This window comes from Canis lupus, chromosome 21, assembly GCF_003254725.2.
Source record: "Canis lupus dingo isolate Sandy chromosome 21, ASM325472v2, whole genome shotgun sequence".
Classification (NCBI taxonomy): Eukaryota; Metazoa; Chordata; class Mammalia; order Carnivora; family Canidae; genus Canis; species Canis lupus.
In genome coordinates, this window is record NC_064263.1 from 37425559 (window position 1) to 37440457 (window position 14899).

Sequence of the window (14899 nt, forward strand, 5' to 3'; positions counted from 1 at the left end):
TTAGGTAGTAGAACTATTTTTTTTTAAGATTTTATTTATTTATTCATAAGAGACAGAGAGAGAGAGAGGCAGGCAGAGACATAGGCAGAGGGAGAAGCAGGTTCCATGCAAGGAGCCTGATGTGGGACTCGATCCAGAGACCATGGGATCATGCCCTGAGCCGAAGGCAGATGCTCAACCGCTGAGCCACCCAGGTGTCCCGGTAGTAGAACTATTTTTTTTAAGATTTTTATCTATTTATTCATGAGAGACAGAGAGAGGGAGGCAGAGACACAGGCAGAGGGAGAAGCAGGCTCCATGCAGGGAGCCCGATGTGGGACTTAATCCCAGGAGATCATGACCTGAGCCAAAGGCAGATGCTTAACTGCTGAGCCACCCAGGTCTCCCGGTAGTAGAACTATTTTATATCTTCCTTGTGATTGGTTACATGATTGCATGCCTTTGTCAAAATTCACTAAATGATACATTTGAAAGGATGACTTCTCTTGAATTTAAAATATGCTTTTATTTTTTAAAAAGGAAATAAAGCTTGGGATGCCTGGGTAGCTCGGCAGTTAAGCATCTGCCTTTGGCTTAGGGCATGATCCTGGAGTCCTGGGATTGAGTCCTACATCGGGCTCCCTGCATGGAGCCTGCTTCTCCCTCTGTCTATGTCTCTGCCTCTCTCCCTCTCTCTGTGTCTCTCACGAATAAATAAATGAAATATTTTTTAAAAAATTTTTAAAGATTAAAAGGAAATAAAGCAGATAGTAATATTCTCCTGATTGCCCCAGCAGTTGTCCAACTATGGGAATAGAAGGGAGCAAAAGTTGAAGTTTCAAAGACTGGGTGGCATAAATGAGCTTACGTGGTGGGAGCTCAGTATCAGGTTGCAAGGACCTGAAAAGAATTCAAGAAGTGGAAACCATGAGCTTGACTTTCTCAAAAACCCCGGAGGTGTAGGAAAGACAAAAGATAGGCCTTGTGGAAAGAGCATTGACGAGAAAATTTTTTTTTACTTGGAATAAGGAAATTTGAACCTCCTACTTCAAGGGAGAAACTCCTTAGTGAAAAAGATATGAAAGGTGGAGCTCATCCATGTATTTACCATCTCTAGCACTATTTTTTTCCTTTATGGGATCTGAGTTTACATCTGTTTTCATTTCCCTTCAGCCAGAAGTCCTTTAATATTTCATATACAGCAGGTATGCTAGTAATGAAGTCACTCAGCTTGCCTTTATCAGAAAGGTGTTTTAGTTACCCTCATTTTTATTTATTTATTTTTATTATTATTTTTTAGTTACCCTCATTTTTGAAGGATATTTTTGCAGGATATAGAATTCACAGTTGGGCAGACCGGGTGGCTCAGCAGTTTAGCACTGCGTTCAGCCCAGGGCCTGATCCTGGAGACCTGGGATCGAGACCCGTGTTGGGCTCCCTGCGTGGAGCCTGCTTCTCCCTCTGCTTGTTTCTCTGCCTCTTTCTCTCTCTCTCTCTCTCTTTCATGAATATATAAATAAAATCTTAAAAAAAAAAAAAGAATTCACAGTTGACAGTTTTTTATTTCTTTCAGAACCTTAGTGATATCATTTCATTGTCTCTTGTTTTTGAAACCAGCAGTCATTCTTATTTTTGTTTTTCTGATTATAATGTGTCCTATAGGCTCTGGCTGCTTCTAAGACTTTTTCTCTAGTCATCATTAACTGTTTTTGATGTGCATAAGTATAATTGTCTTGGTTTTTATCCTGTCTGCAGTTTATTGGGCTTCTTGGATATATAAGTTGATATTTTTCATCAAATTTTGGGTAATTTCAGGTATTATTTCTTTAAATATTTTCATAACTCAATATCTCTATCCTCTCCTTCCAAGATTCCAATAACCCTTATGTTAAGCAACTTACTGTTGTTCCAAAAGTCACTGAGACTCCTGTTCATTTTTTTCTAACATTTTTCTCTGCTTTTTGCTTTGAATTTCTATCACCCTATCTTTCCATTTATAGACCTTTCTCTTTGCCATATCCTAAAACAGATATTATATTTTCCAGTTCTAGATTTTCCATTGGGTTTTTTAAAAGTTTCTTTCTTGGAACACTTGGGTGGCTCTGTGGGTTAAGCATCCAACTCTTGATTTCAGGTCAGGTCTTGATCTCAGAGTCGTAAGATAGAGTCCCGCATCTTCTCCACACTGGGTGTGGGCCTGCTTGAGATTCTCTCACTCTCCCCTCTCCCTCAATCCATGTACTTGCACTGTCTCTCTCTCTCTATAAAAAAATAATAATAATTTCTTTGCTGAGAATCCTCCTCTGTTCACCCATTATGTTCATCTCTTCCTTAAATCCTTGAATTTGATAGTAGGTGTTTTAAGGTCCTTGTATAGCAATCCCAGCAAACCCATCATTTCAGGAACTCTTTCTTTTGACTGTTTTTTTTTTCCTCGTGGTTATGGATCATATTTTCCTGCTTCTGCACTTTTTAGTAATTTTTGACTATATGATGGACATTGATGAGTAACTAGATTCATTATCTTCTTTTAAAGAGTATGGAGTTTCAATCTGGCAGTTGGTTAATTTACTGGTATATCTGCTTGTTTTACTTTCAAGGCTTGTTTTCTAAGCTTTGTCAGGGTAAGTCCAGACTAGCCCTTACTCTAGTGCTGAAGTATTTTTCTCCCAAATTATGCCTTTTCCTGGGTCTCAGGTGAATGCTCAGAATGGTCATCAAGTTGTCTTGAATATGGATGGTTGGAATCCGGTCCCTTCAGTATTATGTGACTTCTGCAATCTCCATTCAGCCCTTAGCTACCCAGTAGCTTTATTTCCCAAGCCTTTGGAGTTTTGTCCCGCACATGTGCGACTTAGTGTTTGCTCAAAGACCTAAAGGGACTCCTGTGCATGTTTCTGAAGTTCCTTCTCTGTGCAGCATCCTCCTCTCTGGCATTCTTGCCAGTAAATCCTATCTACCCGCAGAAGCCTCAAATTCCTATCTTTATCTCCTCAGCTCAGAAGATTGTCATGCTCTGTTGTACCACAAACCAGAAAATGTCTGGGACAAACATGGGGCTCACCTCTTCTGTTACCCTTCTCTCAGGGGTCATAGTGTTTGCCATCTATTTTCTAACATCTGAACATTGGTGCTTTATATACATCTTACGCACTATTTAGTCACTTAGGTTGTGAGGGCTAGTCTGGTGCCATTTATTCCATCAGAGTGAGAAGCACAAGTTGTGTGAGCATAAATAAATTTGGAGGGCGTCTGCAGACAAAACCATCATATTTTCTTCTCTATTTCATGTTGCCTTCAAGATAAAATAAAAACTTTTTTATTAAGACACTCATGTCTCTTCTGATTTGTCTGGTTGACTGGCTTTGTCATTTGATCATTCCTTCTTTACAAATACACACTGTCTCTCTTTCTCTCTCTACCTCGACCTACCTTATGGTTTCCCATGTACCTCTGACTTTCTCTTATGTCCTGCTTTTGCACAATTCTTGTCCTTCTACAAGAATACCTTCCTCTTTCCCCGTAATTGCCTTCCTAGCTCCTACTTACCCTTCAGAAGGTAGCTTAGCTGTCGTTTCCTCCAGGAAGCTCTCTCTGGTACAGTCTGGTTTGCATATCCCCCATTCGTGTTTTTATATCACTCTGCATTGCCTTTATGAAAGTTGTACTACGTATACTTTATTGAAATTACCTGTCATGACCTGTCCTCCATGCAGTCCACCTCATCTTCCAAACTGAACGTCTCAAGGGCCAGGACCAAGGCTGGATTCTGCTCAGAGTCTCCATGACCTAGCACAGATTTTGTCAAACTTTTTCTATAAAGGACCAGATAGTAAATACTTTAGGGTTTGCAGGCCAGGCAGTTTCTGTCGTAACTACTCATCTCTGCCATTGTAGCAGGAAAGCAGTCATAAATAATACATAAGTAACATGTAAAATATAAAACTTTATTGGGGGAAAAAAAAACAGGACATGGGCTGTGGCTTGTTGATTTCTAACCTAGCACGTAGTATGCCTAGTAAACATTTATTTAGTGAATGAATTAATAGAATAGAATATTATTAGAAGCCTCTAAGTAAATGCAAAAGAATATGATCCATTGTGTAAGTGCAAGTGTTTTCCCTGGAATGGAAAAGTGACATTTTTCTTAAGACCTTAAGGAAAGAAAAAAGGCTAGCTGAAGGTGAAGGTGAAGAGGGCAGAAAGAAAATTGAGGAATTTCTGGCCAAACCGACAGATCTCCCCATGCAGGGTTTTTTTTTTTTTTTTTTTTTTTCCAAGGAGGCCATGCCGGGAGGGGATCCTGAAAACCTGAATAGCTTGGTCAGAGTGAGTTCCTGAAGCCACCAAAGGCAGGAAGAGCCAGAGGGCAAGTACAAGCTGTGTCCTGGGCAGCACCCAGGGGCAAACCCAGAGGAGCCAAGTTCTGTAGCCAAATCCAAAAAGCATCAAAACCCAGGCAGATTCTGGAACTGAGCCTAGGGTGAGAACAGCAAGGGCCAGAAGAAAATGAGATCCAAGACAACTTTTATGAATAGGGCTGGCAGGCCGACCACATTTTTCTGCTTGTCACCAGCCACATGGTGCCTGGATAAGTCTGTGGATGGGTTGACCTGGGTCTTCTCGGAAGAGTTAAGTAACAAGGTTATCCACTCAGACATGAAAGGAGGACATGGGGATTGGAGAGGCAGCCAGCAGATCCATAAGGACCCAACCAGCACCTAAAATCAAAGATTTGCTGAGATATAGTGGGTGAGTTGTAGCAATGTAGACACCAAGGCTGTAGGACGTCTCCAGTGAAGCGCTGTGAATGTCATGTCAAGGAAATGCACGGGGGACTTTGTGCGGGACTGAGATTGTCAGCGGAATGCAGCCTCTGACAAAGCAGGCCGGCAAAGCTGGGCCGTTGCTGAATACCTGCCACAGGTAGGACCCTTCAGAGAATCCATCTATGTGCAACACGCATCCTTCCACATGAGACAGAAAGCCAGGCACGGCTCTTCTTTTATCAGCAATGGCCTTTTCAGCTTTGTTGTGAATTTGGGCATCACTGGCAACTTAGCACCAGCCATGACAACAGAAAAGGTGTCAGAAGTGAGGGTACAACACGTATATTCAGGATGTCCCCCTGGAGGGGCTTTTCAACCGGGGTGTACCTGGTTGCCCATCAGTATCTCAGACTCACACATCTAATCATTTCTTCCTCTCAGCTTCCCACCTGCCTCTGTCCCATCTATGCTTCATCTAAACTACTGGGAATAAACGTCTAGACTCAGGTATGTGTAGGCCGCTAGAACACTACTGGAACCAGAGAGAGGTCTGCTAAACCAGACCTCTGGTTTAGACCTCTGGTCACCAGAGCTTTGGCCTTACCTGAGAGCCAAAAGGGTTGGCGATAGTCTCGGTCCTTGACCCCAAAACTGAAGCCCTAGTGTTTCCCCAAGGACCTCAGCCATAGCTCCCCCCACTCCCGCCCCCGAGCATCCATTTAAGAAAGCCACAAGCATGTGCCCTGTCTCCTCCTCCCTGGGCCTTCTGTTACCTGTGGCTTCTCCCTCTCCCTCCTCCCTTATTTCCTGGAGGATGCTGGAGCCCCGTGCCTCACTTCTCTGTGTCCCAGCTAACTGGGTCCGCTGAGCCACCTCAGTCTCAGGCCCCAGACCACTGAGTCCCACTTGGATGATTCCCTCCTGGATTTTCTTTCAGCTTCAGGTCCTTGCATCTGACATTCTGACATCTCTACCCACCCATTCTAAACCAGACTGTCCTCCAATCACCTGCTCAGGTCTTTTTTGCTTCCCATGCCTTCCAGAAGCTTGTCTGCATCTGCTCCTGGACATCCTATTCGCATTTAATTTGACTGGCTAATATTTATTGAGCCTACTTTGTGTTCCAGCCACTAGTCTTGACTTCAGAACAACCCCTGGAGACTGGTCATGTCAATCTCCAGATGAAGAAACTGAGTTGAAGAGAGATTACTGATTACTTGTCCAGTCTAGAACTGAGCTTCAGAACTGAGCCTGGAATACACGATGGTCAGACTCAGAACCCAGAGCTTTAACTACATGCCCACCCTGCCTTCTGAAGTCTGTCCAGTCTTCCCTCTTGTTGGCTCGTACCTCTGATCCCGTGTCTTCATTCCCTTTCCACTGCCCCTAAGTCCCACCCGACACAACTCACACAAGAGAGTGTTGATGGGTCTCCTCACCCTGGGCCCTCTCCCTTGGCACCACTGGGTGTGGCCTGGATACAGGTGCGGTGCCTTGTGGTAGGGAGCGCAGCTCGGGCCCTTGAATCCCAGTGTCCTCTCTCATCCACTGTGCGATCCTGGGTTAAACTCACTTAACCTCTCTGAGTCTGGGTTTGCTCATGTGAAAAATGGGAATTCTTACAGCCTCTGTGTCAGAGCAGGCTCTCTTTTTTTTGAGTGTTTAATGTAATAATGTAGGTCAGGCCTTGGCACAGTGCCTGGCACTTAGTAAAGGCTCACTGCATGTTAACTATTGTCATATGATTCTTCCCAGAAGGAAACTTCCATTATGTTTCTCCCTCTCGTGGTGGGTACTCAGCACTCTCCTCAACCCATTCCTGACTTTCTTTTTCATCTTCCCTCTTTGCCTTCCATCCCTCCAGTCCACCAAACAGTCTTCTCTCTTCCTCGACCTCTCAGTGCCATGTAGGGAAAAGAGTGTGTGCTCCAGGGCCAGGGAGACCTGGAGTTGAACCCCCGGTTTTGACCCTTGCTGACTCTGTGAGCTTCGGCAGCTTCCTTAACATCTCTGGGTCTCAGTTTTCTTACTATAAAATGAGAATGAAGGTGTAGTGAGAGTCACACCTAGGACAGCATTACACCTGACACCTAGTAAGTGTTTAATCCTCTTATCTGTGTCATCATTGGAATTCCCACTTCTCCTGTCCTGCCAGCCTTCCTAGGAAAGTTTCTTCTGGGAAAGTCTCTGCTGGGAAAGTTTCCTTGCTCCTCTGTCATCTTTTGGATTCCTCTCGTGGATTGGATTCCCATTACGCTTTCCATCCATAACACTATCGAGAACTTTGCATTGTACAGTTTTTTAAAATTTTCATAGTTCTTTCCAAAACCAGCCCAATTAGTTTGCACAACTCTGAGAAATAGTCTGGCTAGTAATAGTTTTAATAGGCAAACTGAGGCTGTGATTCATGGGCATGCATGGAGGCCTGGAGCACAGTTCCCTGGCTCTTGGTCACCAGTGCCTGTCTCCCTGTACCATTCTGCACCCGAGTCACTGCCACTCACCTGAAGTCATTACCTTTCTGATGTTGCAGATTGTTTTCCATGGATTCCTGCCTTCTCCCCCCAGGGGCAGTAGAGTCTGCTCCCTCCCCGTAGCTAGCGCCTGGGAGATATCTATTTATGTGGTTGATATCATTCAGTGGGTTGAAATTTGAATTAATGTGGTAATTTGCAAGATCATTGTAGGAAATTAACAACTAAATTGATCAGAAAGTTGAACTGATACAATGACATTTTATTCAAGGGTAAGAAACCACAAAGATCCCATTCTTGAGGCACCTGCTTCTCTGTACTCATGCCTTTGGACTTTGATTCTTTGGATTTGGGGACTTTGGAGTTAGCAGCTCCATCCCCTCTGCTCTGCGTTCTTGTTTCTATAATATCCCTGACCATGCTGGATCCTAAGTAATCTGCTTAACCATCTGTTTCCCCACCCCCAGACTGTGAGTCCCTCCAGGACAAGCCCCTGTCCAATTCCTGTCGGTGTCCAGAACCTGCCACTGCGCTTGGCACACAGTAAATGGAAGTCGAATGAATAAATCAGAAAGACCCATCTGGGCCCATCCCCTCCTCTCCCTATGATTGTGCTCCGTCCTAGTCTCTTCTCTTATTCCACAATACATATAGATTTCTTATTTCCTCTGCTGAATAAAAGGCAGGTTTCATGTTTCACTCATTTTTGTAGCCTCCTTAACAACCGGGAAAGGAGGAAACTCTAATTATTGAGTGTCTATTGTGTGCCAGTGGTGATTTCACATATATTATCTCATCTTTTAAAAATTGAATTTAATTCTTATATATGTCAGTAAGATAGGCATTCTCATCCTTGAATTACAGAGGAGGGGGCTGAGACTCAGGGAAATAAAATAACTGGAATTGGACCACATTGACATAGCTAGAAAGTAGCAATGCTGGCATTTGAATCCCTGTCTGCTGGTGTTAAGGCTAATGCCTTTCTTTTTTGTTGGTGGTAGTGTTTGTTTTTTAACAGCATGCAGGTTAGCTGAGTGTGTTAGCCCAATAGGTGTCAGGAACTCTGCTGAGTTGAGACTTGAATTTAATCACACTGAATCAAATCTGTGTAAGCCTGCTCCGAAATGCTTCTCCCCTTTGATTGTTTGGATGAAATCCTGTTTTGCTTTGTTTTGTTTTTTAATAAATTTATTTTTTATTGGTGTTCAATTTGCCAACATATAGAATAACACCCAGTGCTCATCCCGTCAAGCGCCCCCCTCAGTGCCCGTCACCCAGTCACCCCCACCCCCCGCCCTCCTCCCCTTCCACCACCCCTAGTTCGTTTCCCAGAGTTAGGAGTCTCTCATGTTCTGTCTCCCTTTCTGATATTTCCCACTCATTTTTTCTCCTTTCCCCTTTATTCCCTTTCACTATTTTTTATATTCCCCAAATGAATGAGACCATATAATGTTTGTCCTTCTCCGATTGACTTATTTCACTCAGCATAATACCCTCGGATGAAATCCTTTGGAAAACATGCACTAAACTAACTCACGGTGCATCAGACACAGTGCCAGGCACTGGGGACATAGCGCTGGGCCGTGGGGACATAGCGCTGATGACAGGTCACCTCGAGGACGTTACGGGCTGGCGGGCAAACAGACCTGAAGCAGTGATCGTACATGTGATCTGTGTGGGGAGACAGGAGACAAGACTTAGGTCAGTCTGGGGTGGGGGTGGGGGATCTTGGGGACTTCTGGGTAAATCATAAAGGAGGGATGACGGTTGGCCAAGCCAAGCGAGAAGAGAGCCACGGGCAACAGCATGTGCTAAGCCCCTGAGGTACAGAATTGTAGGCAGAATGGGTCTGGGAAAAGGGGGCATTTTGGTGGAACAAGGCAGAGGGAGCAAGAGATGCTGAAGCTGGTCTCCGTATGTTCACAGCATGAACAAAGGTCACGAGTGGCTCCCAGCCCTTGCCCCTGCGCAGAAGTAGTGCTCGTGGCTTGGATGACAGCTAGGACAGTCCCCTGGCTCAGGAAGTGACTTACAGAAAAAGCGGGCAGCACACCCGTCTGTCTTCTCTAGGGAAATGATGGATGAACAGTGTTTGCACCTCCCCGATGTGTAGGAACAATGAGCAAGCCATCGGCAGGCTGACATAGTGATGTCGGCTGCCCTGGGCAGGGCGGGAGGGGGGCTTCCCCGCGTTCCCCAGGCCCAGGGCTGATGTCAGCAGGATCGGGCCTTGTCCAGAGTGGTCTGCGTACGTGCTGGGGTGGAGCAGAGTCCAGTCACGATGGCCACAGGGTGGTAAGCTGCAGGTACTGCATGTGGCACCTGGGTCCAGCCAGTTCGGGTTTTCCTCTGTGCTGTGCCCCCAAATGTTCTTTACCTCGGGGCTTTAGTAGCCAACCAAAGAATGGCTGAGACTGAACTGGCCTATGATGAATTGTATGTTATTTAGCCAGTAATTGATCACCGTGTGTGTGTGTGTGTGTGTGTGTGTGTGTGTGTGTGTGTGCACCCATCACGGGCAGAAACAACACCCAGCACAGTGCTGATGTTGACTCTCCATCCTCCCTCTGGCACTTTGAAAAGCCCTCAGTCAGTTTTGTCTTGGTCCTGTCCAGATGCTGTTCTGTTCTCCCCTGTGTCACCCCCAGGTTCTCTCCTGCACTCCCTATGGCCACCAGCCCCCGCCCCCACCCGTGATCCTCAGCAGACGGACCAGTCCCTTCCACACATCCAGACTGCCTGCCCATCCTCTCACATGGCTGGCTTACCTGCCCTGCATCCTGGCAGGCACAGAAAAGCCAGCTCAAAGTCAACCAAGCTCCTTCCCGAGAATTGCCCAAGCCTGCTCCCCACTCACTCCCTCTACCCTTGGCTCCCCGCTCTCCCGCCACAGCTCTACAATCTCATTTTGCTCCATCTAATGCATTCTTCACACTGCTGCCTGGATGACTTATCTAAAATTCAAATGCGATCATGCCATTCCCCTGCTCAGGACCCTTCAGTGGTTTCAGACCCTTTCAAATGATATCCAAACTCCTGGAGCATTTCGAGCAGAGCCATCCATGAGCGGCCTCCTTCCTACCTCCCTGGCATCGCTTCCTGCCTCTCCCCTGACAGTTGGTGACACAGCGATGCTAAATTACTTATGGCTCCCCAAACACACAGTGTTATTTAATGCTTCTGAGTCTGCCAGAAATAGCTTCTCCTCTCTAGTCTGTCTTACAAATCTGATCAGCCTTTCAAAGTCTCACAGTCGTCCCCCTTCTCTGAAACGCTCCCCAACAGAAGTCATCATTCTGGGCTGCCTCTGTGTCTCTCTCAGGCATCTGTTGCTCTCCTGTCTGCACATTCCCAAGACCTTCTTGCTTCCAGGGATGGTCTTATTCCTCTCTGGACAGCACAGGGCCTAACACAGGTGCTTAGCCAGCACTGGTTGAATGATTGTCAAATGACACTTTGTTCCCAACATATAAGGGGCTCATGTTTTAGCCACAGCCACGCTGATTACCTGCATCCTGATTGGCTTTCCCAGGTCGGGCCAATCACTGGTCTGCAATCATTGGTGGATCCCACTCCAAGAACTATGTGCTGTGGGAGTACGGAGGATATGCGAGTGAAGGTGTCAAGCAAGTTGCGGAATTGGGCTCACCCGTGAAAATGGAGGAAGAAATTCGGCAACAGGTAAGAAAATCAATCACAGAATGACCAAAAACCAGGAATGCAGCCAAAGCATCCCTTCGATTTCTTTCCCAGGGGCTTGATGTTTATAGTACAATGTGCTGGATGATCGGTGCCATTGGAAGCAAAATCTATTTGCTGAATTTGGGGGTTTCTGTCAAATTGAGGACAGAGTCACCCATGTCCATCTTGTTGTCTCAGATTTAACCTGACAGGATTTGCGTTTTCTCTAGTTTGGGCTAAAAGCTGCTGCTGTGGCCACGTTGGTGGGATGGCACGTCTCTGGTCTCCCGAGAGTCAGTGCAGTGACTTGGTTTTTTTCGATCCTTGAGAGGGTCAAGGGAGTGACCCCGAAGTCACCCAAACCAAAATCACCATTTCAAAATCACCATGAAAATAAGCTGTTTATCAGCACATGCTTCCTGTAACAATACCTCGAGGTGTTTGACAAAGTAGTGGGTCATTAGTCGTAATAGTTATGGATCGAAGCATCTTTTAGACACTATGTACCGTGTTACATGGACCCAGGAGCTAGACTATGTTCTAGGTCTCTCCTCATCCCATTGAGAGACGAGGGAGGAATCGGCCGTTGTTCTTTTGGATTTGTTTCACTAACAGTGCCGTCGTCCCTCATCCAAAGCACTAGAAAGAGGCCAAGGAGGAATCTGGAAAGAAGAGCTGCCATAGTTTTTCTATGGCCATTCACGGCTGTACTATGGAGAGGTGGGGGACCAGCTTTGACAACTCCCACCCACAGAAGCCCTTCAGGCCTGAGAGAGCGCAGTGGGCAACCGTGGCTCACTGCCCACAAGCGCTCAGAGGGGAGTAAGGAAAGAGCAAGCCATGCTTGGGATGTGGTCATTTCACAACACAGGTCACTGTGAGGCTGACCCACATCTGAGACCGCAGGAGGCCCTGGAGACACTGGGCCCGCGTCTCATGATGTGTATGTGCCCAGAGGCCTGAGCGGCACCGGAGGGCAAGCACAGCTGAGGGCCCTGGTGCTTCCCTTTGAAGTCTCCCATCGGGACTCCAAGCTGCCCACAAACTTTAAACTGAATGCAGCAAAGGTCACCCTAACTCCTCCTATAATCCCCTGAGGAATCTTTTTGGACCAGAGTCCAGAAATGCCCAGGAATTAGCTTATGTTTCTTATTAATTTGATTTAAAGCCTTTTCTACATTCTTGGGAAAAAAATGTTTAACCAGATGTTTTAAGACTGCATGCTATTCATCACAAGTGTATCCAACGAACTAGTTAGTGGTGTTTCTCTGACTCCGGATGCCATGCCTCATGACGGGCATCATTCATTCAGGCTAAAGCACAGCACAGACATCTGTGAAGCCATAGAAGGCTCCAGCTTCGTCCTCGTCAGCCCAGCCTGTCAGAAGGGGAGGATCCTTTGTTTGGGATCCTGAGGGACCATGTTCCTGGGTCTCAAGTGTAGGATTATGGTACACTGGCTTATCAAGTTCCATTGTGTGCTATGGTGTAAAAAAAAAAAAAAGAAAAGAAAAAGAAAGAAAGAAAGAAAGAAAGAAAGAAAGAAGAAAGAAAGAAAAAGAAAGAAAAGAAAGAAAAAGAAAGAAAAGAAAAGAAAAGAAAAGAAAAGAGAAAAGAAAAGAAAAGAAAAGAAAAGAAAAGAAAAGAAAAGAGAAAAAGTTACAAATACTAAAGTTTGCAAATAAATTAGGTCAAGGTCAAGGACATCTTCATAATAATGCCAGTCTCCTTCGTTGTCTTTTTTGAGAGATTTCTGGAGGGAAGAGAAATAGGTATGAATCATGAGAAACTGGGACCCGTTGTGCCAGCAAACATTATTTATCATGTGTCATAGCAGCACAAAGGTTGGAAGCTGATGGATGGGGCCCCCAGCCTTGGTGTGTCCCCCTCAGGAAAACATTCTTTGGTGTGTTCCTAACCAGCACACATGGGATTAGCTTCTGTGCCATGCAGTCTGCCTATCCCAGCTGGCTAGTATTCCTGACATTAAACCGTAATAATAAGTTTAATTATGAGTACTGTACTGGGGAATTAAAATTCCACTGAGCATATCTTGGGGTGTGTCACTGTCTTTCAGGCCCTCTGGTGCTGGATATCTACTCTCATGTCTAGCCTGGGAAGACGGTAGTATAATCTCAGTTTTACAGATAAGGAAACTGAGACACAGCCAATAGTTAGAGAATACTAGAACTTGATCCCAAATCTGCCTGGTTCCAACACTTGTACACAGTAGCACATATATAATTTGCAGGGCCTAGTGCAAAGTGGAGTCCCTTGTTCAACTTAAGAACTCTAAGGTGGTGATACTGTGAATTTCACAGCATGGGGTCCTGGGAGTCTGCTGGTCACATACCCTTGAAGCTGGCCCTGCCCATCTACTTCTCTGCCCCCCAGAGAAACTCCTCTCACCAGCCCCTGAAATAATCCATTTCCAGAGCTCCACTAGCAGTGCATCAAGCCCCCCAGCCCCTTGGAAAGTCAGTCAGATAGAGTGATTTCCACTTCCAAACAATTCATAGTTCTCAATATTGTTCCCTGCAAACACATAATTTATTATAGTTTTCTGTAAGTCAGGTAAGGAACAACATAAAAAGGAGCAAGAATATGAATCCTCCTAGAATATAAAAGTGTCCTCTGAATAACTGGGAGCTTGTTTGAACAGATCTACAAACTAACACAGTGTTCTTAGCTTTTAATGCCTTATATCCTACCAATCGCTCTATCAAAGAACCTGAGTCCAACCGGGATGAAAAAAAGCCCTCTTTTCCCAAGAAAGACATTTATATGCTTACTAGCATTCTCTTATTATAGACTTATCGCTTGCTTGCAAGTTTCAAGGGCATTAAAAATCACAGTACATATTGTTGGAGGTAAATCTTATGCTAATGGCTTTCAAACACAAATGAACCAAAATAATAATCCCATTAGTAGTGGAAAATTGTAATAATATTATTGAGTATAAATTTTAGTGTTACTATAACTGCAAAACAACCAAGAAAATTAATGAAAAATCACAGTAGCGTTACTGGCTATAACACTGGTGGCCACAAAGAGTGGGGGAAAGGCACAATCACACTCCTTAACAGAGAGACAGAGTGTCCTGGTGGGGAGTGGGGACTGTGGATTAGAAATACTGAGCTACCTACCATTTACAACAATATGGGTGGAACTGAGGGTATTATGCTGGGTGAAATAAGTCCATTGGAGAAAGACAATTGTCATATGGCTTTGTTCATATGTGGAATATAAGAAATAGTGAAAGGGGCTATAAGAGAAGGGGAGGAAAATGAGTGGGGAAAAATTAGAGAGGAAGACAAACCATGAGAGACTCCTAACTCTGGGAAATAAGCAAAGGGTTGCAGGAGGGGAGGTGGGTGAGGGGTTGGGGTTACTGGTTGACGGGCATTAAGGAGGATGCACGATGAGATGAGCACTGGGTGTTATACTATATGTTGGCAAATTAAATGTAAATAAAATAAAAAGAAAAGAAAAAGAAATCCTGAGCTCAGGCTAGACTGACAGGTCGCAAATCCGTAACCCAAGGCAGGTGGAGGCAGTAGGAAATGGTAGATCGCACTTGTAGGCAGACCCAGGAACTCGAAGTGAGCTGATGTATATATACTCACTGTTATGAAAACGTTGCACTGAGTCCATTTCCACGTTATCCAGCACACCCCTAGTCATGTGTACTAGGTGTCTGGTCCTCTGCCAGATGCGGCTCAAAGATGGTCCCTCATTCACCATGTTGGTCATGCTAGAAACCTAGGCATCACCCTTGATTCTGTCCCCTGCCCCAACTTTCTGCCTTCTGTCCTAAATTCATCCAGTTCACTTCCTTAACATCAAGGCTCCATCTAAGCCATCCTCATCTCCTGCCTGAATTATCACACTAGTTTCCTGGTCTCCCAGTCTCCGGTCCTCCTTCTCTTATCCACACTGCTCCAGGACCATTTCAGTAAAACACAAATAAGATTATGCCATTCGCTCTGACACAGA

At 45.2% G+C, this 14899-nt stretch overlaps 1 protein-coding gene across 1 annotated transcript in view; it reads left to right on the forward strand.

Moving 5' to 3' along the window:
• SPON1 (spondin 1) overlaps nt 1-14899 on the forward strand; it is a 251331-nt gene that overhangs the window by 132789 nt on the left and 103643 nt on the right. The window contains 1 exon segment of the mRNA XM_025459563.3: nt 10755-10903. Within this exon segment, the coding sequence (XP_025315348.1) occupies nt 10755-10903 (149 nt within the window).